General features: G+C 52.2%; 1 protein-coding gene across 2 annotated transcripts in view; it reads left to right on the top strand.

Moving 5' to 3' along the window:
• The first annotated feature begins 6,023 nt into the window (after window positions 1–6,023).
• Window positions 6,024–23,989, top strand: part of LOC144488138 (protein turtle homolog A-like) — a 61,882-nt gene continuing 43,916 nt past the window's right edge. For both annotated transcript variants that reach the window (XM_078206165.1, XM_078206164.1), the window contains exon 1: window positions 6,024–6,378. In XM_078206165.1, coding sequence (XP_078062291.1) covers window positions 6,315–6,378 — 64 coding nt within the window. In that variant the 5' untranslated portion in view covers window positions 6,024–6,314. The remainder of the gene's footprint in view (window positions 6,379–23,989) is intronic.

Here is a 23,989-nt window from a genome sequence, read left to right as displayed (position 1 = left end):
ATCCCACACACTTCCTCAATCTCCCATACATTCACTCCATCAACACCCTCCTTCACGGTGTCCCTCATTCCCTCAATCTCCCTCTTGGGTCTCCCTCACTCCCTTGATCTCTCCCTTTCTCCATCTCAATCACTGACATGATTTACCACCTCCTCCTCCTCTGTCTGACTGACTTCCTCCATCTCTCTCCTTCTCTGACTCCCTCACCTCCATCGATCACCTTCTTCTCCATCTCCCTCACTTCCTCGTGCACTCATTCTCTAAATCTCTCCCTTTCCCATCTCCCGCATTCCCTCATTCTTCCTCCTTGTCCCATTCCCTCACTCCCTCGATCTCACTCCACCTCTGTCTCCCTCGCTCCCTCAAATAACCTACTTCTCCATTTTCCTCACTCCCTCTTTCTCCCACCTTTGTCTTCCTCAATCCTTCTCCATCTCACTCACTCCATCAGTCTGTCTCCTCCAACTCCTAACTCCCTTGATCTCCACCTTCCTCAGTCTCTTGATCTCCCTCACACTCCATCTCCCTCACACTCCCTCACACTCCCTCACATTCTCTCACACTCCCTCCATCTCCTTCCATCTCCTTCACACTCCCTCAAGCTCGCTCCTTCTCCCTCACTTCATCAATCTCCTTCCATCTCCCTCTCCCTCACTCCCTCGACCTCCTTCTTGTCTCCCTCATTCCCTCGATCTCCCACCTATGTTTTCTCACTCCCTCAATCTTTCCTTCTTCTCGCTCCTTCCCTCGATCTCCTTCCTGCCCCATCTCTCTCACTCCATCGATCGTTCTCCTTCTCCCTTTTCCTCACTCCTTCCTTCTCCATCTCCGTCCATCTCCCTCTCCCTCAAACACTCATTCACCCTCCTTTTCTAACCCCCTTGATTTTTCTCTTTTTCCGCCTACTCATCCCCTTATCAATTTCTTCCTTCCCATTTCTCTACATCTAACGTACATTTCGCTCCTCGTTCTGTCCATCTCTCTGTCATCATTGTTCCTTTTGTCACTCTTCTCTATGTCAGAAGATACGCATTGGGATAGATACTCAAACACAAATATTCAAAACCAAGGCAGGAGACCAGAGCACAAATCTCCACAAACAAACATTCCAGGATCAGACCCGAGAGATTGCTGCACTGTCAGAGGGTCAGTACTGAGGGAGTGCTGCACTGTCAGAGGGTCAGTACTGAGGGAGCGCTGCACTGTCAGAGGGTCAGTACTGAGGGAGCGCTGCACTGTCAGAGGGTCAGTACTGAGGGAGTGCTGCACTGTCAGAGGGTCAGTACTGAGGGAGTGCTGCACTGTCAGAGGGTCAGTACTGAGGGAGCGCTGCACTGTCAGAGGGTCAGTACTGAGGGAGTGCTGCACTGTCAGAGGGTCAGTACTGAGGGAATGCTGCACTGTCAGAGGGTCAGTACTGAGGGAGTGCTGCACTGTCAGAGGGTCAGTACTGAGGGAGTGCTGCACTGTCAGAGGGTCAGTACTGAGGGAGTGCTGCACTGTCAGAGGGTCAGTACTGAGGGAGTGCTGCACTGTCAGAGGGTCAGTACTGAGGGAGCGCTGCACTGTCAGAGGGTCAGTACTGAGGGAGTGCTGCACTGTCAGAGGGTCAGTACTGAGGGAGCGCTGCACTGTCAGAGGGTCAGTACTGAGGGAGTGCTGCACTGTCAGAGGGTCAGTACTGAGGGAGTGCTGCACTGTCAGAGGGTCAGTACTGAGGGAGTGCTGCACTGTCAGAGGGTCAGTACTGAGGGAGCGCTGCACTGTCAGAGGGTCAGTACTGAGGGAGCGCTGCACTGTCAGAGGGTCAGTACTGAGGGAGTGCTGCACTGTCAGAGGGTCAGTACTGAGGGAGTGCTGCACTGTCAGGGGGTCAGTACTGAGGGAGTGCTGCACTGTCAGAGGGTCAGTACTGAGGGAGTGCTGCACTGTCAGAGGGTCAGTACTGAGGGAGTGCTGCACTGTCAGAGGGTCAGTACTGAGAGAGTGCTGCACTGTCAGAGGGTCAGTACTGAGGGAGTGCTGCACTGTCAGAGGGTCAGTACTGAGGCAGTGCTGCACTGTCAGAGGGTCAGTACTGAGAGAGTGCTGCACTGTCAGAGGGTCAGTACTGAGGCAGTGCTGCACTGTCAGAGGGTCAGTACTGAGAGAGTGCTGCACTGTCAGAGGGTCAGTACTGAGGGAGCGCTGCACTGTCAGAGGGTCAGTACTGAGGGAGCGCTGCACTGTCAGAGGGTCAGTACTGAGGGAGCGCTGCCCTGTCAGAGGGTCAGTACTGAGGGAGTGCTGCACTGTCAGAGGGTCAGTACTGAGGGAGTGCGGCACTGTCAGAGGGTCAGTACTGAGGGAGTGCTGCACTGTCAGAGGGTCAGTACTGAGGGAGTGCCGTACTGTCAGAGGGTCAGTACTGAGGGAGTGCCGTACTGTCAGAGGGTCAGTACTGAGGGAGTGCTGCACTGTCAGAGGGTCAGTACTGAGGGAGTGCTGCACTGTCAGAGGGTCAGTACTGAGGGAGCGCTGCACTGTCAGAGGGTCAGTACCGAGGGAGTGCTGCACTGTCAGAGGGTCAGTACTGAGGGAGTGCGGCACTGTCAGAGGGTCACTACTGAGGGAGTGCTGCACTGTCAGAGGGTCAGTACTGAGGGAGTGCTGCACTGTCAGAGGGTCAGTACTGAGGGAGTGCTGCACTGTCAGAGGGTCAGTACTGAGGGAGCGCTGCCCTGTCAGAGGGTCAGTACTGAGGGAGTGCTGCACTGTCAGAGGGTCAGTACTGAGGGAGTGCTGCACTGTCAGGATCAGTACTGAGGGAGTGCTGCACTGTCAGAGGGTCAGTACCGAGGGAGTGCTGCACTGTCAGAGGGTCAGTACTGAGGGAGTGCTGCACTGTCAGAGGGTCAGTACTGAGGGAGTGCCGTACTGTCAGAGGGTCAGTACTGAGGGAGTGCTGCACTGTCAGAGAGTCAGTACTGAGGGAGTGCCGTACTGTCAGAGGGTCAGTACTGAGGGAGTGCTGCACTGTCAGAGGGTCAGTACTGAGGGAGTGCTGCACTGTCAGAGAGTCAGTACTGAGGGAGTGCCGTACTGTCAGAGGGTCAGTACTGAGGGAGTGCTGCACTGTCAGAGGGTCAGTACTGAGGGAGTGCTGCACCGTCAGAGGGTCAGTACTGAGGGAGTGCTGCACTGTCAGAGGGTCAGTACTGAGGGAGTGCTGCACTGTCAGGGGGTCAGTACTGAGGGAGTGCTGCACTGTCAGAGAGTCAGTAATGAGGGAGTGCTGCACTGTCAGAGGGTCAGTACTGAGGGAGTGCTGCACTGTCAGAGGGTCAGTACTGAGGGAGTGCTGCACTGTCAGAGGGTCAGTACTGAGGGAGTGCTGCACTGTCAGAGGATCAGTACTGAGGGAGTGCTGCACTGTCAGAGTGTCAGTACTGAGGGAGTGCTGCACCGTCAGAGGGTTAGTCCTGAGGGAGCGCTGCACTGTCAGAGGATCAGTACTGAGGGAGTGCTGCACTGTCAGACGGTCAGTATTGAGGGAGTGCTGCACTGTCAGAGGGTCAGTACTGAGGGAGTGCTGCACCGTCAGAGGGTTAGTCCTGAGGGAGCGCTGCACTGTCAGAGGGTCAGTACTGAGGGAGCGCTGCACTGTCAGAGGGTCAGTACTGAGGGAGCGCTGCACTGTCAGAGGGTCAGTACTGAGGGAGTGCTGCACTGTCAGAGGGTCAGTACTGAGGGAGTGCTGCACTGTCAGAGGGTCAGTACTGAGGGAGTGCTGCATTATCAGAGGGTCAATGCTGAGGGAGTGCTGCACTGTCAGAGGGTCAGTACTGAGGGATTGTTGCACTGTCAGAGGGTCAGTACTGAGGGAGTGCTGCACTGTCAGAGGGTCAGTACTGAGGGAGCGCTGCACTGTCAGAGGGTCAGTACTGAGGGAGTGCTGCACTGTCAGAGGGTCAGTACTGAGGGAGCGCTGCACTGTCAGAGGGTCAGTACTGAGGGAGCGCTGCACTGTCAGAGGGTCAGTACTGAGGGAGTGCTGCACTGTCAGAGGGTCAGTACTGAGGGAGTGCTGCACTGTCAGAGGGTCAGTACTGAGGGAGCGCTGCACTGTCAGAGGGTCAGTACTGAGGGAGTGCTGCACTGTCAGAGCGTCAGTGCTGATGGGAGGATCATTTTTATTCACATTGTTCCTGATAAATGGATGGTTTATGGGCAGCACTGTGGCATAGTGGTTAGCGCAGTGCCTCACAGCACCAGGGACCTGAGTTCGATTCCCGGCTTAGGTCACTGTCCGTGTGGAGTTTGCATGTTCTCCCCGTGTCCGTGGGGGTTTCCTCCGGGTGCTCCGGTTTCCTTCCACACTCCATAAATGTGCGGGTTAGGTTGATTGGCCATGCTAAATTGCCCCTCAGTGTCAGGGGAACCAGCTGGTTAAATACATGGGGTTACGTGGATTGGGTCTGGGTGCGATGGCGGTGCAGACTTGATGGGCCAAATGGCCTCCTTCTGCACTATAGGGATTCTATGATAAATTCTCCCACACCCTCTTTAAACAGGATCCCTGATAAGGGGTGTGCGGGTTTGTGAGTGTTGACTACATTTGTCCACTAGGCCTCAGGCTTTTGCCTCACAGGACTGCATCTGCCAAGATGCCTGTCACCTCCCAGGGGAGTTGGGATGTGGTCAGGTAGGGGGAGGGGGAGGGGGTAGACATCGGTTCTCGTGGGGGGCTAACGGCTACAGTGCCTGAATCTGAGTGGCCCTGACATCTCCCTTAGCAACGGAAGGCTGGGGCAAGTGTCTCGGGGCCGAGTGAATGGTGCGAGGCTCCTCCCCCCGGAGCGTGTGGGTGGGGATGTGGGGGGAGTGGTGGGAGGGGGGAGAGAGCTCTTTGGGCCATTGTTGCAGGGCTGGGAATGTGATTCTCTCAATGAATGGAGAGGCTCGGAGCGAGAGCGAGAGGCGGGAACGAGAGGAACAGATCAGATTTCAGCAGCACCTGCCTTTGCAGTGAGGATTGAAAGTTCGTCGCTAAGTCTTTCTCAGAGTGGTCTCACACTCACCCCCAACCAGCGACTCCCCCTCACCCACTGCCCCCCACGCTACAGTGGGCCGGGGGCTAAAAGACCAGAGAGGGAGGAGAGAGGGAAGGGGAAAGAAAGTGAGCGGACAAGAAAAGAGGGAGACAGAGTGGGAGGTCTCGTGTCCAAAAGGGGAAGTACAATGTCGTGGAGAATTACTAGTTACCAGGTGCAGTTTGTTGGTATTTAGAAAGAGAGACAGTGAGAGACTGAGTGTGAGACAGAGAGAGAGAGAGAGAGAGACGGAGGGAGAGAGCAAGAGAGACGGAAAGGGGAGGGGGGGGGGAAGCGGGAGGGAGAGAGACTGAGAGTGTGTGAGAAAGAGAGACAGACAGACAGACAGACAGTGAGATAGCCAGAGAGAGAGAGAGAGAGACAGTGAGAGGGAGGGGGAGAGAGAGAGAGAGAGAGAGAGAACAAGAGAGAGACAGGCAGACAAAGAGCAATAAAGAGACAGAGAGCCAGAGGGAAAGGCCGAGAGGTAGATAAATATATATAGAGAGTGTACGGGGAGCGGGAGGGGGGGTGCGGAGGGAGTTGGAGAGAGGGGGGTGCGGAGGGAGTTGGGGGGAGGGGGGTGCGGAGGGAGTTGGGGGGAGAAGGGGGGAGTTTGGGGGGAAGGGAGGTGTGGGGTGAGTTGGGGAGAGGGGGTGTGGGGGGAGTTGGGAGAGGGAGGTGCGGGGGGAGTTGGGGAGAGAAGGGGGGAGTTTGGGGGAAGGGAGGTGTGGGGTGAGTTGGGGAGAGGGGGTGTGGGGTGAGTTGGGGAGAGGGGGTGTGGGGGGAGTTGGGGAGAGGGGGGTGCGGGGGGAGTTGGGGAGAGGGGGGTGCGGAGGGAGTTGGGGAGGGGGGTGTGGGGGGAGTTTGGGGGAAGGGGGGGTCACGGTCACAAAGGGCTGTTTTGCTCTCTTATATTTTGAGCTAAGTTCAAGATGACGTGCAGGGTGATTGGGACGTGAAGGGTCACAGGGATTGAAGGAGTCGGAGGGGGACACACACTGTCAAACGGGATTGGAAAAGTCAATCCAGCTTTATTGGGAATTGGAGCGGAGTGGGAGGTGTGGTTCTTTCAAAGCAGCTCCAGTCACTAACCCTGTGAGACAGGGAAACGTTCCAGACTGAAACTGTGGCATCAGGTCACTGCGAGATGCGGGCTGGAACTGGACAGGAGTTGTGGGATCCTGCTGTGCCACTCCCCTGCTGAACCACCTGCTCCTCACTCCCTGTGCGCTCCGTGCTATGTGGTTCAGCCTTCTCTACCTCCCGCTGCCAGCTGTCTGGACTCTCATCGTGTGCCTCGCAGGTAAGGACTTTCCACTCCAGCCAGACACTGTAACAGGGTCCAGCCAACCTCACCATCCCTGCGTCCACCTCTCTCACCGTCTCTCTCTCTCTCACCGTCTCTCTCTCTGTCTCACCGTCTCTCTCTCTCTCTCTCACCGTCTCTCTCTCTCTCTCACCATCTCTCTCTCTCTCTCACCGTCTCTCTCTCTCTCACCGTCTCTCTCTCTCTCACCGTCTCTCTCTCTGTCTCACCGTCTCTCTCTCTCTCACCGTCTCTCTCTCTCTCACCGTCTCTCTCTCTGTCTCACCGTCTCTCTCTCTCTCTCACCGTCTCGATCTCTCACCGTCTCTCTCTCTGTCTCACCGTCTCTCTCTCTCTCTCACCGTCTCTCTCTCTGTCTCACCGTCTCTCTCTCTGTCTCACCGTCTCTCTCTCTCTCTCACCGTCTCCGATCTCTCACCGTCTCTCTCTCTGTCTCACCGTCTCTCTCTCTCTCTCACCGTCTCTCTGTCTCACCGTCTCTCTCTCTCTCTCACCGTCTCGATCTCTCACCGTCTCTCTCTCTGTCTCACCGTCTCTCTCTCTCTCTCACCGTCTCTCTCTCTGTCTCACCGTCTCTCTCTCTCTCTCACCGTCTCGATCTCTCACCGTCTCTCTCTCTGTCTCACCGTCTCTCTCTCTCTCTCTCACCGTCTCTCTCTCTGTCTCACCGTCTCTCTCTCTCTCTCTCACCGTCTCGATCTCTCACCGTCTCTCTCTCTGTCTCACCGTCTCTCTCTCTCACCGTCTCTCTCTCTCTCTCACCGTCTCTCTCTCTGTCTCACCGTCTCGATCTCTCTCTCTCTCTTTCTCTCTCACCGTCTCTCTCTCACTCTCTCTTACCGTCTCTCTCTTTCTCTCTCTCTCACCTCTCTCTCTCTCTCTCTCTCACCATCTCTCTTACTGTCTCTCTCTCTCTCTCACCATCTCTCTCTCTCTCACCACTTCTATCTGTTTCTCTCTCACCATCTCTCTCTCACCGTCTCTATCTCACCGTCTCTCTCTCACCAACTCTCTCTCACTGTCTTACTCTTTCTCACCGTCTCTCTCTCTCTCTCACCATCTCTCTCTCTCTCTCACACCATCTCTCTCTCTCTCACCGCTTCTCTCTGTTTCTCTCTCACCGTCTCTCTCTCTCTCTGTCACCATCTCTATCTCACTCTGTCTGTCACCATCTCTCTCTCTCTCTCTCTCTCACCATCTCTCTCTCTCTCTCTCTCACCATCTCTCTCTCTCACTGTCTCTCTCTCTCTCTCTCTCTCACACCATCTCTCTCTCTCTCACTGCTTCTCTCTGTTTCTCTCTCACCGTCTCTCTCTCTGTGTCTCTATCTCTATCTCACTCTGTCTGTCACCATCTCTCTCTCTCTCTCTCATTCTCTCTATTGCCACTTCACTCTCCTATCTATTTATTTTTCTCTCACTATGGGTGCGATTCTCCGGTCTCTCAGCCGCGTGTTTCCTGGCGGTGGGAGGTGCCGTGTGGTTTGCTGGCGGCAGGATTCTCTGGTCCCGCCGCTGTCTACGGGAATTCCCACTGACTTCATCCCATTGGGGCAGGAAATCCGCTGTCGGGACCAGAGATTCCTGCCAGCTGTGAATTAGACCATGAGACATAGGAGCTGAATTAGGCCACTCGGCCCATCGAATCTGCTCCGCCATTCAATCCTGGCTGATATTTTTCTCATCCCCATTCTCCTGCCTTTTCCCCATAAATCCCTGATCCCCTTATCAATCAGGAATCTATCTATCTCTGTCTTAAAGACACTCAATGACCTGGCCTCCACAGCCTTCTGCGGCAAAGAGTTCCACAGATTCACCACTCTCTGGCTGAAGAAATTCCTCCTCATCTCTGTTTTAAAGGATCATCCCTTTAGCCTAAGTCTGTGCCCCCTGGTTCTAGTTTTTCCTACTAGTGGAAACATCCTCTCCATGTCCACTCTATCCAGGCCTCACAGGATCCTGTAAGTTTCAAGAAGATCCCCCCTCAACCTTCTAAACTCCAACGAGTACAGACCCAGAGTCCTCAACCGTTCCTCATACGACAAGCTCTTCATTCCAGGAATCATTCCTACGAACCTCCTCTGGACTCTTTCCAAGGCCAGCACATCCTTCCTTAGATACAGGGCCCAAAACTGCTCACAATACTCCAAATGGGATCTGACCTTATACAGCCTTGGAAGTACATCCCTGTCCTTGTATTCTAGTCCTCTCAACATGAATGCTAACATTGCATTTGCCTTCCTAACTGCCGATTGAACCTGCATGTTAACCTTCAGAGAATCTTGAACAAGGGCTCCGAGTCCCTTTGTGTTTTTGCTTTCCTAAGCATTTTCCCATTTAGAAAATAGTCTATGCCTCCATTCCTCCTTCCAAAGTGCATAACCTTTTCCACATTGTATTCCATCTGCCACTTCTTTGCCCACTCTCCTAACCTGTCCAAGTCCTTCTGCAGCCCCCCTGCTTCCTCAAACTACCTGTCCCTCTACATATCTTTGAATTCTGGCCTATTTCTCTCTCTCTTTCTCTCTCCGTGTTTCTCTGTCTATCTCCACCTTTCGTTCTCTCTCTCTGTCGCCATATCTCTCTATCTCTCTTTCTCCAACTCTCTTTTTCAGTTTGTGTGGTGAACCATCGTTGGTTCCCACTGGATAGTGCTGAGCCAGGGTCTGGCCAGTACTACAAGGATGTATATATGTTACTGTTGGGCTGTGCTATTGTTGCTGTTGGGGTTAGGGTGGGGTTGTTACACCTTTGTACTGTAGTGTTGTGGCACATCCCAGTCGGGCTCCGCCTCCTGGGAGAGGTATAAGAGTCCCTGCTCTGGCTGGGACCCCTTCAGTCTGGGATAGTGTATATAATTACTGGCTGCTTCATTACAGTAAATAAAAGCCTTTCATTTACTGAGCTTCAGGCCTCGTGTTTGAGAAGCGCATCAATTTTATTTACTGTTGTTAAACTCTCGTCGAAGAAAAAAAAAAGAGAGTATGGAGCAGATCCTGAAGCCGGAACGCCTTACGCTAGATCCACGTGCGATGGGCGCTTCTAACACCTTCGACCACTGGCTGAAGTGCTTCGAAGACTACCTGGCAGCCTCCGCAGCGGACACCACAGATGATGACAGACTCCGGGTCCTCCATGCGAGGGTAAGCGACACTGTCTACCTCGCGATCCGTGCGGCCACCGATTATACAAAGGCCCTCGAGCTTCTGAAGAAGCGTTACATCAAACCACCCAATGAAATACACGCTCGTTACCTCCGAGCCACTCGACGACGGCAGTCTGGCGAAACGATGGAGGAATATGCGAATGAGCTCCTACAGCTAGCCAGGGGCTGTGACTGCAAAGCTGTGTCGGCTGAGCAGAGCATGAACGACCTCGCCCGAGATGCGTTTGTGGCCGGGGTCGGATCGTCGTACATTCGACTTAAACTGTTGGAGAACGGTAACCTTAACCTTACCCAGGCCATCGAGCGAGCAGAGATGCTCGAGACGGCCTCCAAAAGCTTAGTATTATATCCGGAGGACCATGTGGAGACAACATGGCAGGAGCAGTCGCCAATCCCTCCTCGTCCCTCGGGTTCAAAATGCTGTGTAATGGCGTGCTCACACTCGGGCCAGACGACGGCAGCAGCCCCGGGCGGTCCGCGGTGCTACTTCTGTGGGGGAGCGAAGCATACTCGGCAACGGTGTCCCGCTAAAGCTGTGTTGTGCACCGCATGCGGTAAGAAAGGGCACTATTCGAAAGTGTGCCGATCTAAACCCAGGAACGGCAGTGCGGCCTGCGATTCTTCAGAGCTCGGGTCTTCGTCGTCGAAGTCATCGCGGGGTTCGTCCACGTGCGAGGCCAGGACGACGCCATTACGGTCGACGGAGTCGGAAGTGTGTGACCACCAGGGGTCGCTGAGTTTGGCGCCCTCACCCACGTGCGACTCATGGGAGCGGCCATGTTGGTCGACACTGACCGCGAACGACCAGCAGGGGTCCTCCTCATCGATTTCAGCTGCCTGCAGTGGCGCTCATGAACCAACGGTGGCGTCGATCATCCTGGACCAGGCCAAGCCTCATAGACTTGACAAATCTATGATGAATATCCAGGTAAATGACCACGTGATTTATTGTCTGACAGCGGAAGCACTGAGAGCTTTATCCACCCAGACACTGTGAAGCGGTGTGGACTCCAGATTCAACCTGCCAAACAGACAATCTCTATGGCATCGAGGTCCCGGTCTGTCGCCGTGCTAGGGAGTTGCGTGGTAACTTTGAAGGTGCAAGGCACAGTTTACGAGCGTTTCAAGCTCCTAGTGTTACCGTATCTTTGCGCACCAATACTTCTCGGACTAAACTTCATGGTCCACTTGAGGAGTGTAATCCTACAGTACGGTGGGCCACTCCCTTCACTGGCAGTGGGAAAACAGCAGCAGCCTCCAAATTGCCCAACGTGCCCCGCCTGTAGCCTCTCGAAGCTGAAGATCACCACACCCTCCTTGTTTCAGAATCTTGTGCCAGGCTGCAAGCCCATCGCGACTAAAAGTAGGCGTTACAGCGCTGAGGATCGGATCGTCATTAGATCTGAGGTTCAGCGGCTCCTCAAAGAAAGGATCATACAACCCAGCGCTAGTCCGTGGAGAGTGCAGGTCGTGGTGGTCAAGAGCGGGAACAAACCCCGGATGGTCATTGACTATAGTCAGACCATTAATCGATACACGCAGCTGGATGCGTATCCTCTCCCGCGCATATCTGATATGGTCAATCAGATTGCGCAGTACCGGGTGTTCTCCACCATAGACCTCAAGTCTGCCTACCACCAACTCCCCATTCGCCCAGAGGACCGACAATACACGGCTTTTGAGGCGGATGGTCGCTTGTATCACTTTCTCAGGGTTCCCTTTGGTGTCACCAATGGGGTCTCGGTCTTCCAGCGTGCTATGGACCGAATGGTGGACCAGAACGGGCTGCGGGCTACCTTCCCGTACCTGGATAATGTCACCATCTGCGGCCATGACCAGCAGGACCACGACACAAATCTCCTGAACTTCCTATGCACTGCATCTCGCCTGAACTTGACCTACAACAGGGAGAAGTGTGTGTTTCGTACGTGCCGTTTAGCCATCCTAGGATACGTGGTGGAAAACGGGGTCATTGGCCCTGATCCAGACCGTATGCGCCCCCTTTCTGAACTTCCCTTGCCCGCTAGTGCAAAAGCACTGAGAAGATGCTTAGGCTTCTTCTCTTATTATGCGCAGTGGGTTCCCAACTACGCGGATAAAGCCCGTCCGCTCATTAAGTCCACGACTTTTCCCCTAACGCCAGAGGCCCGATTGGCCTTCGATAAATTGAAAGCCGACATCGCGAAAGCTACGATGCACGCTGTAGACGAGTCCATCCCCTTTCAGGTGGAGAGCGATGCATCTGATTTCGCCCTGGCTGCCACACTTAACCAGGCGGGCAGGCCCGTCGCATTTTTTTCCCGCTCCCCTCCAAGGCCCCGAAATTCGACATTCAGTGGTGGAAAAGGAGGCCCAGGCCATTGTGGAGGCCGTCAGGCACTGGTGCCCTTACTTGGCAGGAAAACGGTTCACCCTGATCACGGACCAGTGGTCCGTGGCGTTCATGTTTAACAACACGCAGAGGGGCAAGATCAAGAATGACAAGATCTTGCGGTGGAGAATTGAACTCTCCACCTATAACTACGACATCATGTACCGTCCAGGGAAACTCAATGAGCCCTCGGATGCCCTCTCGCATGGAACATGCGCCAGTATACAGGAGGACCATTTGCAGGCTCTCCATAATGACCTATGCCATCCTGGGGTCACTCGGCTCTACCACTTTGTAAAAGCCCGCAACCTGCCCTACTCGGTGGAGGATGTCAGGTCAGTAACAAGGAGCTGTTGGGTTTGCGCGGAATGCAAACCGCACTTTTACCGACCTGACCGGGCACATTTAGTCAAGGCCACTCGTCCCTTCGAGAGACTGAGTGTCGATTTTAAGGGCCCCCTTCCCTCAACAGATCGGAATGTGTACTTCCTCAATATCATTGACGAGCACTCTCAGTTCCCTTTTGTTGTTCCCTGCTCTGATACATCTGCTGCCACGGTTATCAAGGCATTCCGTGATCTCTTTACCCTGTTCGGGTACCCCGGCTACATCCATAGCGACAGGGGCTCGTCGTTCATGAGCGATGACTTGAGGCAATTCCTGCTCTCATACGGGATTGCCTCTAGTAGGACCACGAGCTACAACCCTAGGGGTAACGGACAGGTGGAACGTGAGAATGCTACAGTCTGGAAGGCTGTCTTACTGGCGTTGAAGTCAAAAGGTCTTCCAGTCTCCCGTTGGCAAGAGGTGCTCCCTGATGCGCTCCATTCTATTCGCTCCCTCCTGTGTACGGCAACCAACGCTACTCCCCACGACAGGATGTTCTCATTCCCTCGGAAGTCTTCCTCTGGGACCTCATTACCGTCTTGGTTGACGTACTCAGGACCTGTCCTCCTGCGGCGACATGTAAGGGCCCGCAAGTCCGACCCGTTGGTCGAACAGGTCCATCTCCTCCACGCCAACCCTCAGTATGCCTATGTGGCATACCCTGACGGGCGAGAGGATACGGTCTCGATCCGAGACCTGGCGCCAGCAGGGGACGTAGCAACTCCTGTCGCTCCCATACCCCCTGTTACAAACCCCTTAACTCTTGTTTCTTCCCCGGACATGGCGTGGGCAGCATCGGGACCATTGCTTAATCCTTTTACTCCCGTGTACAGCTTGCCTGAGCCCAGAAGATGGTCGCCACCGCAGGGCGTGTCAGGATCCCATGGACTACCGTCACCTCAGGGTCAACCGGCCTGTGAGTCCGTGGAAGAACAGCTGGACGCCGTTTTGGGGAGAACGCCACTGCAAGTGCCTACTCAGGTGTCACCGCCGGTATTGAGGAGGTCACAACGACGGTGCGGTCCCCCTGACCGTCTGAACTTATAGACTGATGACACTTTATTCTGTTTTTTGTACCCCGTCGGCCTTTGTTCTCAAAGGAGGGGTGAATGTGGTGAACCATCGTTGGTTCCCACTGGATAGTGCTGAGCCAGGGCTGGCCAGTACGACAAAGATGTACATATATTACTGTTGGGTTGTGCTACTTGTTGCTGTTGGGGTTAGGGTGGGGTTGTTACACCTTTGTACTGTAGTGTTGTGGCACATCCCAGTCGGGCTCCGCCTCCTGGGAGGGGTATAAGAGTCCCTGCTCTGGCTGGGACCCCTTCAGTCTGGGATAGTGTACATAAGTTCTGGTAGCTTCATTACAGTAAATAAAAGCCTTTCATTTACTGAGCTTCAGGCCTCGTGTTTGAGAAGCGCATCAGTTTGTAACCACCTCTCACTACTGTGTGTTGCCATCTCAATCTCCCTGTCTCCATCTCTCTTGCTCTCTATCTATCCTCATCTCTTTCTCTGTCTCTCTGCTTAGTTGTCTCTCTCTTCATCTCCATCTCACTTTCTATCTCTACTTCCCTGCCTCTCCTTCTCTCCCTTTCTCATTTACTCTCTTTCTGTCTCTCTCTCCATGCCTCTCTCTCTCTCTCTCTCTCTGTGCCTATCTCTCTCGCTCTCTCTCTGTGCCTGTCTCTCTCTCTGTCTGTCTCTCTCTCTCTCTCTCTGTGCCTGTCTCCCTCTCTCTCTATTTCTGTGCCTGTCTCCCTCGCTCTCTCTTTTTGTGCCTGTCTCTCTCTTAAAGTCTTAAACGATGTCAGCGTGCCTGCCTCCACCACCCTACTTGGCAGCGCATTCCAGGCCCCCACCACCCTCTGTGTAAAAAACGTCCCTCTAATATCTGAGTTATACCTCGTCCCTCTCACCTTGAGCCCGTGACCCCTCGTGAACGTCACTTCTGATCTGGGAAAAAGCTTCCCACTGTTCACCCTATCTATCCCCTTCATAATCTTGTAGATCTCTATTAGATCTCCCCTCATTCTCCGTCTTTCCAAGGAGAACAGCCCCAGTTTACCCAATCTCTCCTCATAGCTAAGACCCTCCATACCAGGCAACATCCTGGTAAACCTTCTCTGCACTCTCTCTAACCCCTCCACGTCCTTCTGGTAGTGCGGCGACCAGAACTGGACGCAGTACTCCAAATGTGGCCTAACCAGCGTTCTATACAGCTGCATCATCAGACTCCAGCTTTTATACTCTATACCCCGTCCTATAAAGGCAAGCATACCATATGCCTTCTTCACCACCTTCTCCACCTGTGCTGCCACCTTCAAGGATTTGTGGACTTGCACACCTAGGTCCCTCTGTGTTTCTATACTCTTGATGACTCTGCCATTTATTGTATAACTCCTCCCTACATTATTTCTTCCAAAATGCATCACTTCGCATTTATCCGGATTAAACTCCATCTGCCACTTCTCCGCCCAATTTTCCAGCCTATCTATATCCTGCTGTATTGCCCGACAATGCTCTTCGCTATCCGCAAGTCCAGCCATCTTCGTGTCATCCGCAAACTTGCTGATTACACCAGTTACACCTTCTTCCAAATCATTTATATATATCACAAATAGCAGAGGTCCCAGTACAGAGCCCTGCGGAACACCACTGGTCACAGACCTCCAGCCAGAAAAAGACCCTTCGGCTGCTACCCTCTGTCTCCTGTGGCCAAGCCAGTTCTCCACCCATCTAGCCACTTCTCCTTGTATCCCATGAGCCTTAACCTTGTTGACGGACTCTCTCTCTCTCTCTGTGCTTGTCTCTCTCTTTTTCTGTGCCTGTCTCTCTCTCTCTTTGTGCCTGTCTCTCTTTCTGTGCCTGTCTCTCTCTCTCTCTCTCTCTCTGTGCCTATCTCTCTCTCTCTCTCTCTGCACCTGTCTCTCTCACTCTCTCTCTGTGCCTGTCTCTCTCGCTCTCTCTCTTTGTGCCCATCTCTCTCGCTCTCTCTCTCTGTGCCTGTCTGTCTCTCACTCTGTGCCTTTCTCTCTTTCTCTCTCCCTGTCTCTCTCTCTCTTCTCTCTCTCTCGCTCTCTCTCTTTCTGTGCCTGTCTCTCTCTCTCTCTGCCTGTCTCTCTCTCTCTCTCCCTCCTCTCTCTCACTCTGTGCCTGTCTTTCTCTCTCTCTCTGTCTGGCTCTCTCTCTCTCTCCCTCCCTCCTCTCTCTCTCACTCTGTGCCTGTCTCTGTCTCTCTCTCTCTCTGTGCCTCTCTCTCTCTGTGCCTTTCTCTCTCTCTGACTGTCCCTGTCTCTGTGTCACTCTCTGTCTCCCTGTCCTTCTCTCTTTCTGTCTTTCTCTCTCACTCTCTTTCTATCTCTCTCCATCTCTGTTTCTCTATGTCTCTCTCACTTTCTTGCTCTCTCTGCCCCTGTCTCTCTCTCTCCCCCTCTCTGTCTGTCTCGCCCTCTTTCTCTCTCTCTCTCTCTCTCTGTTCCTTTCTCTCTCTCTCTCTCTCTCTGTCCCTTTCTCTCTCTCTCTGTGCTTCCCAAACAGATGCTACGCTCCAGCCCAGTGACAGTGTGCATTGATGAAGTTCTGTTCCCAGGTCAGGAATCAGTCCGTCAACAAAGAGAAACAATGAGAATTCAGAATATGTCAAAACGACAGTGTGGATGGAGGGAGAGAGAGAGAGAGAGACGGACAGAGGGAGAGAGAGATGGACAGAGGGAGAGAGAAAGAGAGAGAGAGAGACGGGCAGAGGGAGAGAGAGAGAGAGACGGACAGAGGGAGAGAGAGAGAGAGAGAGAGACGGACAGAGGGAGAGAGAGAGAGAGACGGACAGAGGGAGAGAGAGATGGACAGAGGGAGAGAGACAGAGGGAGAGAGAGATGGACAGAGGGAGAGAGACAGAGGGAGAGAGAGATGGACAGAGGGAGAGAGAGAGAGAGAGAGACGGGCAGAGGGAGAGAGAGAGAGAGAGAGAGAGAGACGGACAGAGGGAGAGAGAGAGAGACGGACAGAGGGAGAGAGAGAGAGAGAGACGGACAGAGGGAGAGAGAGATGGACAGAGGGAGAGAGAGAGAGAGAGACGGGCAGAGGGAGAGAGAGAGAGAGATGGACAGAGAGAGAGAGACGGACAGAGGGGGAGAGAGAGAGAGACAGACAGACAGAGGGAGAGAGAGAGAGAGACAGACGGATAGTGGGAGAGGGAGACGGACAGAGGGAAAGAGAGAGACAGACAGACAGAGGGGGAGAGAGATGGACAGAGGGAGAGAGAGAGAGACAGATGGACAGAGGGAGAGAGAGAGAGAGACGGACAGAGGGAGAGAGAGAGAGACGGACAGAGGGAAAGAGAGAGACAGACAGACAGAGGGGGAGAGAGATGGACAGAGGGAGAGAGAGACAGACAGACAGGCAGAGGGAGAGAGAGAGAGAGATGGACAGAGGGAGAGAGAGAGAGAGAGAGACGGACAGAGGGAGAGAGAGAGAGAGAGACGGACAGAGGGAAAGAGAGACAGACGGACAAAGTGGGAGGGAGAGAGAGACGGACAGAGGGGGAGAGAGAGAGAAAGGTGGATGAGGGAGAGAGAAAGAGAGATGGACAGAGGGAGAGAGACAGACGGACAGAGGGAGAGAGAGAGAGGCAGAGGGAGAGAGAGACGGACAGAGGGAAAGAGAGAGACGGACAGAGGGAAAGAGAGAGACAGACAGAGGGGGAGAGAGATGGACAGAGGGAGAGAGAGAGAGACAGACAGGCAGAGGGAGAGAGAGAGAGAGATGGACAGAGGGAGAGAGAGAGAGAGACGGACAGAGGGAGAGAGAGAGAGAGACGGACAGAGGGAGAGAGAGAGAGAGAGAGACGGACAGAGGGAAAGAGAGAGACAGACGGACAAAGGGGGAGGGAGAGAGAGACGGACAGAGGGGGAGAGAGAGAGAAAGGTGGACGAGGGAGAGAGAAAGAGAGATGGACAGAGGGAGAGAGACGGACAGAGGGAGAGAGAGAGAGACAGAGGGAGAGAGAGACAGACGGACAGAGGGAGAGAGATGGTCAGAGGGAGATAGAAAGGAAGAGAGACGGAGGGAAAGAGATGGAGAGAGAGTCATAGTGAGAGAGATGGAGACAGAGAGAGAGAGAGAGAGTCATAGGCGGCCCATTTTTTCCATGCCAGCTATCAAGTACCTATCTAGTAATCACATTTTTCAGCACTTGGTCTGTAGCCTTGAGTGCTGTAGCGTTTCAAATGTTCATTGAAAAGCTTCTGAAATGTTGTGAGGGTTCCCACCTCCACCACCCTTTCAGGCAGTGAGTCCCAGATTCCCAACACCCTCTGGGTGAAAACGTTTCTCCTCAAATCCCCTCTAAATCTCCTGCCCCTGACCTTAAATCTGTGCCCTCTGGTTATTGACCGCTCTACTAATCATAAAATCCCTACAGTGCAAATGGAGGCCATTTGGCCCATCGAGTCTGCACTGAATCTCTGACAGAGCACACCAACCTGCCTTCTGCAGGCAGAGTAGATCCTGGCACTGGAAGTGTTAACAGTGTGAAAGCACTCTGTATGTTTATCTGCTGTAAATAAACTGTTATATAGCTGGGGACCACCAATCCATGCAATAGCCACATTGGCGATGAGGTAAATCAGAGCAACTCCATTTGTAGTGAGGAATTGGAAGAGAACACAGTTGTCGAACTGCAGGGTGAATCGGATCAATCCAAGTCTGGAAAAGGGGGAGCAGGCAGGCCTCTCTTTAGGAAGCTGGAAGCCTTTGAAGCGACCACTGACAACTGGGTGGAGCTTGTGGAATGGTTGCAGTGTCAAGGCTAATGGAGTAGAGGGGGAAGATAAGAACAAAGTCATTTTACTCACCGATTGTGGGACCCAGACATGTAACTTGATCCGAAGTTTCACGTCCCCGAATGCTCCCAACGCAAAGATATTTGCAGAACTTGCAGATTTTCATAACCACCCTAAAGCCCCGGTAACGTTGCAAAGATGTAGGTTTAATTTGATGGGGAGGGTCCCGGGGAAGACAATGCAGCCTCCATAGTAAGGCTAAAGCAGATTGCAGAGCATTGCGACTTTGGATCGGCTTTAAAGGACATATTGAGAGACCGATTGGTGTGCAGTGTGAACAATCCAAAGGAAATAGAACAAAGAACAATACAGCACAGGAACAGGCCCTTCGGCCCTCCAAGCCTGCACCAACCATGCTGCCCATCTGAACTAAAACCGTACGCACTTACAGAGTCCGTATCCTTCCATTCCCATCCTATTCACATATTCATCTAGATGCCCTTTTGATGCCGCTATCGTACCTGCTCCCCCCACCTGCCCGGGCAGCGCGTTCCAGACATTCACCACCCTCTGTGTAAAAAAACTTGCCTCGCACATCTCTTCTAAACTTTTCCCTATGCATCTGAAACCCATGTCCCCTAGTACTTGACTTTTCTACCCTAGGAAAGAGCATCTGACTACCCACACTGTCCTTGCTACTCAATCTTGTAGACTTCTATCAGGTCACCCTTCAACCTCGTCGTTCCAATGAGAACAAACTGAGTTTATCCAACCTCTCCTCATAGCTAATATCCTCTGGACCAGGCAACATCCTGGTAAACATCTTTTGTACCCTCTCCAAAGCATCCACATCCTTCTGGCAGTGTGGCGACCAGAAATGTACACAATATTCTAAATAAGGCCTAACTAAGGTTCTGTACAGCTGCAACATCACCTGCCAATTTCCTCAATGCCCTGATCGATGAAGGCAAGCATGCCGTATGCCTTATTGACTACCTTATCCACCTGCATTGCTACTTTCAGTGATCAGTTGACATGTACGCCCAGATCTCTCTGCTTACCAATACTCCAAAGGGTACCACCTGTATAACTCCTACATGCATTGGACCTACCAAAATGCATTAGGCTGGATAGACTGGGACTTTTTCTCTGAAGTGTCGGAGGCTTCGGGGTGATCTGATAGAGGTCTATAAAATAATGAGGGGCATAGATCAGCGAGATAGTCAATATCTTTTTCCAAAGGTAGGGGAGTCTAAAATTAGAGGGCATAGGTTTAAGGTGAGAGGGGAGAGATACAAAAGGGTCCAGAGGGGCAATGTTTTCACGCAGAGGGTGGAAAGTGTCTGGAGCAAGCTGCCAGAGGTAGTAGTAGAGGCGGGTACAATTTTGTCTTTTGAAAAATGTTTAGATAGTTTCATGGGTACGATGGATATAGAGGGATATGGGCCAAATGCGGGCAATTGGGACGAGCTTAGGGGTTTAAAAAAAAGGGCGGCATGGACAAGTTGGGCCAAAGGGCCTGTCTCCATGCTGTAAACCTCTATGACTCTATAAACTCCATCTGCCATTTCCCTGCCCAAGTCTCCAACTGGTAGACAAGACAGAGTTGTTTGAAATAGAAACAGCATTTGATATAGACGATCCAGTCTTTGTGAAGAATTTTGGAGTTAGACCCAATTGGGTCCCCGGTGTTGCGGTGGCCAGGACAGGACCACTGTCCCATGAGGTGAAAGTTAGGACAAGTTAATGAAGAAACACGTGGAGACGGGAGCCACCCCAGGAGCCAGTGTTACTGGCTGATCCAATTGTGCCAATAAATAATGTTGCTGTTGGTTTAAGGGATGAAGTGGATGATCAGCCAAAGGCAGGCTACAGTATTGCTTCCAAATAGAGGGAGCAGTGGGAGGTGAGGCACAGATTCCAGAGGAGATTCCCAGTGAAACATTCTCTACAGTGGAACATCAACTAGCTGAGCTACATCGCTCCCAGAAAAAGAGAGACTCCCCGAACAGACTGAGTTTTGATAACAAAGAGAAAATGGTGGAAAATCTCAGCAGGTCTGGCAGCATCTGTAAGGAGAGAAAAGAGCTGACGTTTCGAGTCCAAGATGATCCTTTGTCAAAGCTGAGGTTCTGATAAACTGTTACAATGTTCATTATTGCTAATGTTTTGTATGAGTTATCAATGTAAAGTGTCATAAGGGACTTAAAGGGGGAGGGGGGGAATGTAGTCACTGGCCCCTTTAAGGAGCCTACTCCGGGAGGGTCATGTGACCTGATTGCCCAATGGGGAACGAGCACGGGGATCTTGGTGCAGATTGTCGACCTTAGCAACCAGAGTAGATCCCAACGCTAGAAGTGTTAACGTCGTAAACATTACTCTGTATATTCATCATAGAAAAACATAGAATCCCTACAGTACAGAAGGAGGCCATTCGGCCCATCAAGTCTGAACCGACCACAATCCCAGCCAGGCCCTACTCCCGTAACCCCACACATTTACCCTGCTAATCCCCTAACACCAGGGGTCAATTTAGCATAGCCAATCAACCTAACCCGCATATCATTCGGACTGTGGGAGGAAACCGGAGCACCCGGAGGAAACCCACACAGACACGGGGAGAATGTGTAAACTCCACACAGACAGTGACCCGAAGCCAGAATTGAACCTGGGTCCCTTTGCTGTGAGGCAGCAGCACTACCATGTCACCCTCAAATAAATAAACCATTATAGAACATAGAACATTACAGCGCAGTACAGGCCCTTCGGCCCTCGATGTTGCGCCGACCAGTGAAACCAATCTAAAGCCCCTCTAATCTACACTCTTCCAATATCATCCATATGTTTATCCAATGACCATTTGAATGCTCTTAATGTTAACGAGTTCACTACTGCTGCAGGCAGGGCATTCCACGCCCTTACTACTCTCTGAGTAAAGAACCTACCTCTAACATCTGTCCTATATCTCTCACCCCTCAATTTAAAGCTATGTCCCCTCGTGCTAGCCATCACCATCCGAGGAAAAAGGCTCTCACTATCCACCCTATCTAATCCTCTGATCATCTTGTATGCCTCTATTAAGTCACCTCTTAACCTTCTTCTCTCTAACGAAAACAACCTCAAGCCCCTCAGCCTTTCCTCATACGATTTTCCCACCATACCAGGCAACATCCTGGTAAATCTCCTCTGCACCCTTTCCAATACTTCCACATCTTTCCTATAATACGGCGACCAGAACTGTACGCAATACTCCAAATGCGGCCGCACCAGAGTTTTGTACAGTTGCAGCATGACCTCCTGGCTCCGAAACTCAATCCCTCTACCAATAAAAGCTAACACACCGTACGCCTTCTTAACAACCCTATCAACCTGGGTGCCAACTTTCAGGGATCTATGCACATGGACACCCAGATCCCTCTGTTCATCCACACTACCAAGTATCTTACCATTAGCCCAGTACCCTGTATTCCTGTTACTTCTTCCAAAGTGAATCACCTCACACTTTTCCGCATTAAACTCCATTTGCCACCTCTCAGCCCAGCTCTGCAGCTTATCTATGTCCCTCTGTAACCTGCCACTTCCCTCCGCACTGTCCACCACTCCACCGACTTTAGTGTCATCCGCAAATTTACTAATCCATCCTTCCACGCCCTCATCCAGGTCATTAATAAAAATGACAAACAGCAGTGGCCCCAAAACAGATCCTTGCGATACACCACTAGTAACTGAACTCCAGGATGAATATTTCCCATCAACCACCACCCTCTGTCTTCTTACAGCTAGCCAATTTCTGATCCAAACCGCAAAATCACCCTCAATCCCATGTGTCCGTATTTTTTGCAAAAGCTTACCATGAGGAACCTTATCAAATGCTTTGCTGAAATCCATATACACCACATCAACTGCTTTACCCTCATCCACCTCTTTGGTCACCTTCTCAAAGAACTCAGTAAGGTTTGTGAGGCACGATCTACCCTTCACAAAACCGTGCTGACTATCCCTAATCAAATTATTCCTTTCTAGATGATTATAAATCCTATCTCTTATAATCCTTTCCAATACTTTGCCCACAACAGAAGTAAGGCTCACCAGTCTATAATTACCAGGGTTGTCCCTACTCCCCTTCTTGAACAAGGGGACAACATTTGCTATCCTCCAGTCTTCTGGCACTGTTCCTGTAGACAATGACGACACAAAGATCAAAGCCAAAGGCTCTGCAATCTCCTCTCTAGCCTCCCAGAGAATCCTAGGATAAATCCCATCTGGCCCAGGGGACTTAACTCTTTTTACCCTTTCCAGAAATGCTAACACCTCCTCCTTATGAACATCAATCCCATCCAGTCCAACAGCCTGCATCTCAGTACTCCCCTCAACAACACTGTCCCTCTCCAGTGTGAATACCGACGAAAAATATTCATTTAGTGCCTCTCCTATCTCTTCGGGCTCCACGCACAACTTCCCACTCCTGTCCTTGACTGGCCCTAGTCTTACCCGAGTCATTCTTTTACTCCTGACATACCTATAGAAAGCTTTCGGATTTTCCTTGATCCTACCTGCCAAAGACTTCTCATGTCCCCTCCTGGCTCTTCTTAACTCTTTCTTTAGGTCCTTCCTGGCTAACTTGTAACTCTCAAGCACCCTAACTGAGCCTTCACGTCTCATCTTAACATAAATCTCCTTCTTCCTCTTCACAAGAGATTCAACCTCTTTAGTAAATCACGGTTCCCTCACACTTCCGCTTCCTCCCTGCCTGACAGGTACATATTTATCAAGGATGCGTGGTAGCTGTTCCTTGAACAAGTTCCACATTACAATTGTGCCCATCCCCTGCAGTTTCCTTCCCCAACCTATGCCACCTAAATCTCGCCTAATCGCATCATAATTTCCTTTCCCCCAGCTATAACTCTTGCCCTTTGGTATATACCTATCCTTTTCCATCGCTAAGGTAAACGTAATCGAATTGTGGTCACTGTCACCAAAGTGCTCACCTACCTCCAAATCTAACACCTGGCCTGGTTCATTACCCAGTACCAAATCCAATGTGGCCTCGCCTCTTGTTGGTCTATCTACATACTGCATCAGGAAGCCTTCCTGCACACACTGGACAAAAACCGACCCCTCTAAAGTACTCGAACTATAGCTATCCTCCAGTCTTCTGTTTATTATATACCTGGTGGTCACCAATTATACACCCTAACCACCTTACCTACCTTTCCTGCTGCCTTCTGGGATCTGGAGTGCAAAGTCCCTCTAGTCCTCTGTAATTCCCAGCGTCCCACCGTTCATTGTGTATTCCTTTGCCTTGTTAGTCCTCCCAAAATTCATCAGCTTACACTTTTCAGGGTTAAGTTCCGTTTGTCACTGTCCTGCCGTCTGACCAGCCCGTCTAGACCACCCTGGAGTCTCAGGCTTTCCTCCTCACTGTTTACCACAGCAGCAATTTTTGTGTCATCTGTGAACTTACTGATCATAACCCCCCCACCGCCCCCCCCCGACGCCCCCCCCCCCCCCCCCCCCCCACCACCACCGCCCACCCACCCACCACATTTACATCGAGAGAGAGAGACTGATGGACAGGGAGTGAGAGACAGAGAGATACAGAGAGGGAGTTAGAGACACAAAGGAAGAGACAGCAGCGCGGTGGCATTGTTAGTACTGCTGCCTCACAGCGCCAGGGACCGGGGTTCGATTCCCGGCTCGGGTCACTGTCTGTGTGGAGTTTGTACATTCTCCCTGTCTCTGTGTGGGTTTCCTCCGGGTGCTCCGGTTTCCTCCCACACTCCGAAGATGTGCAGGTTAGGTGGATTGGCCGTGCTAAATTGCCCCATAGTGCTGCCCAACGTTATGTAGGTTAGGTGGATTAGCGGGGTGAATACGTGGG

The sequence above is a fragment of the Mustelus asterias genome, unplaced genomic scaffold (genome assembly GCF_964213995.1).
Source record: "Mustelus asterias unplaced genomic scaffold, sMusAst1.hap1.1 HAP1_SCAFFOLD_1323, whole genome shotgun sequence".
Lineage (NCBI taxonomy): Eukaryota > Metazoa > Chordata > Chondrichthyes > Carcharhiniformes > Triakidae > Mustelus > Mustelus asterias.
Note: the sequence above shows the minus strand (reverse complement) of the source record. Positions and strands in the feature narration are given on the sequence as shown.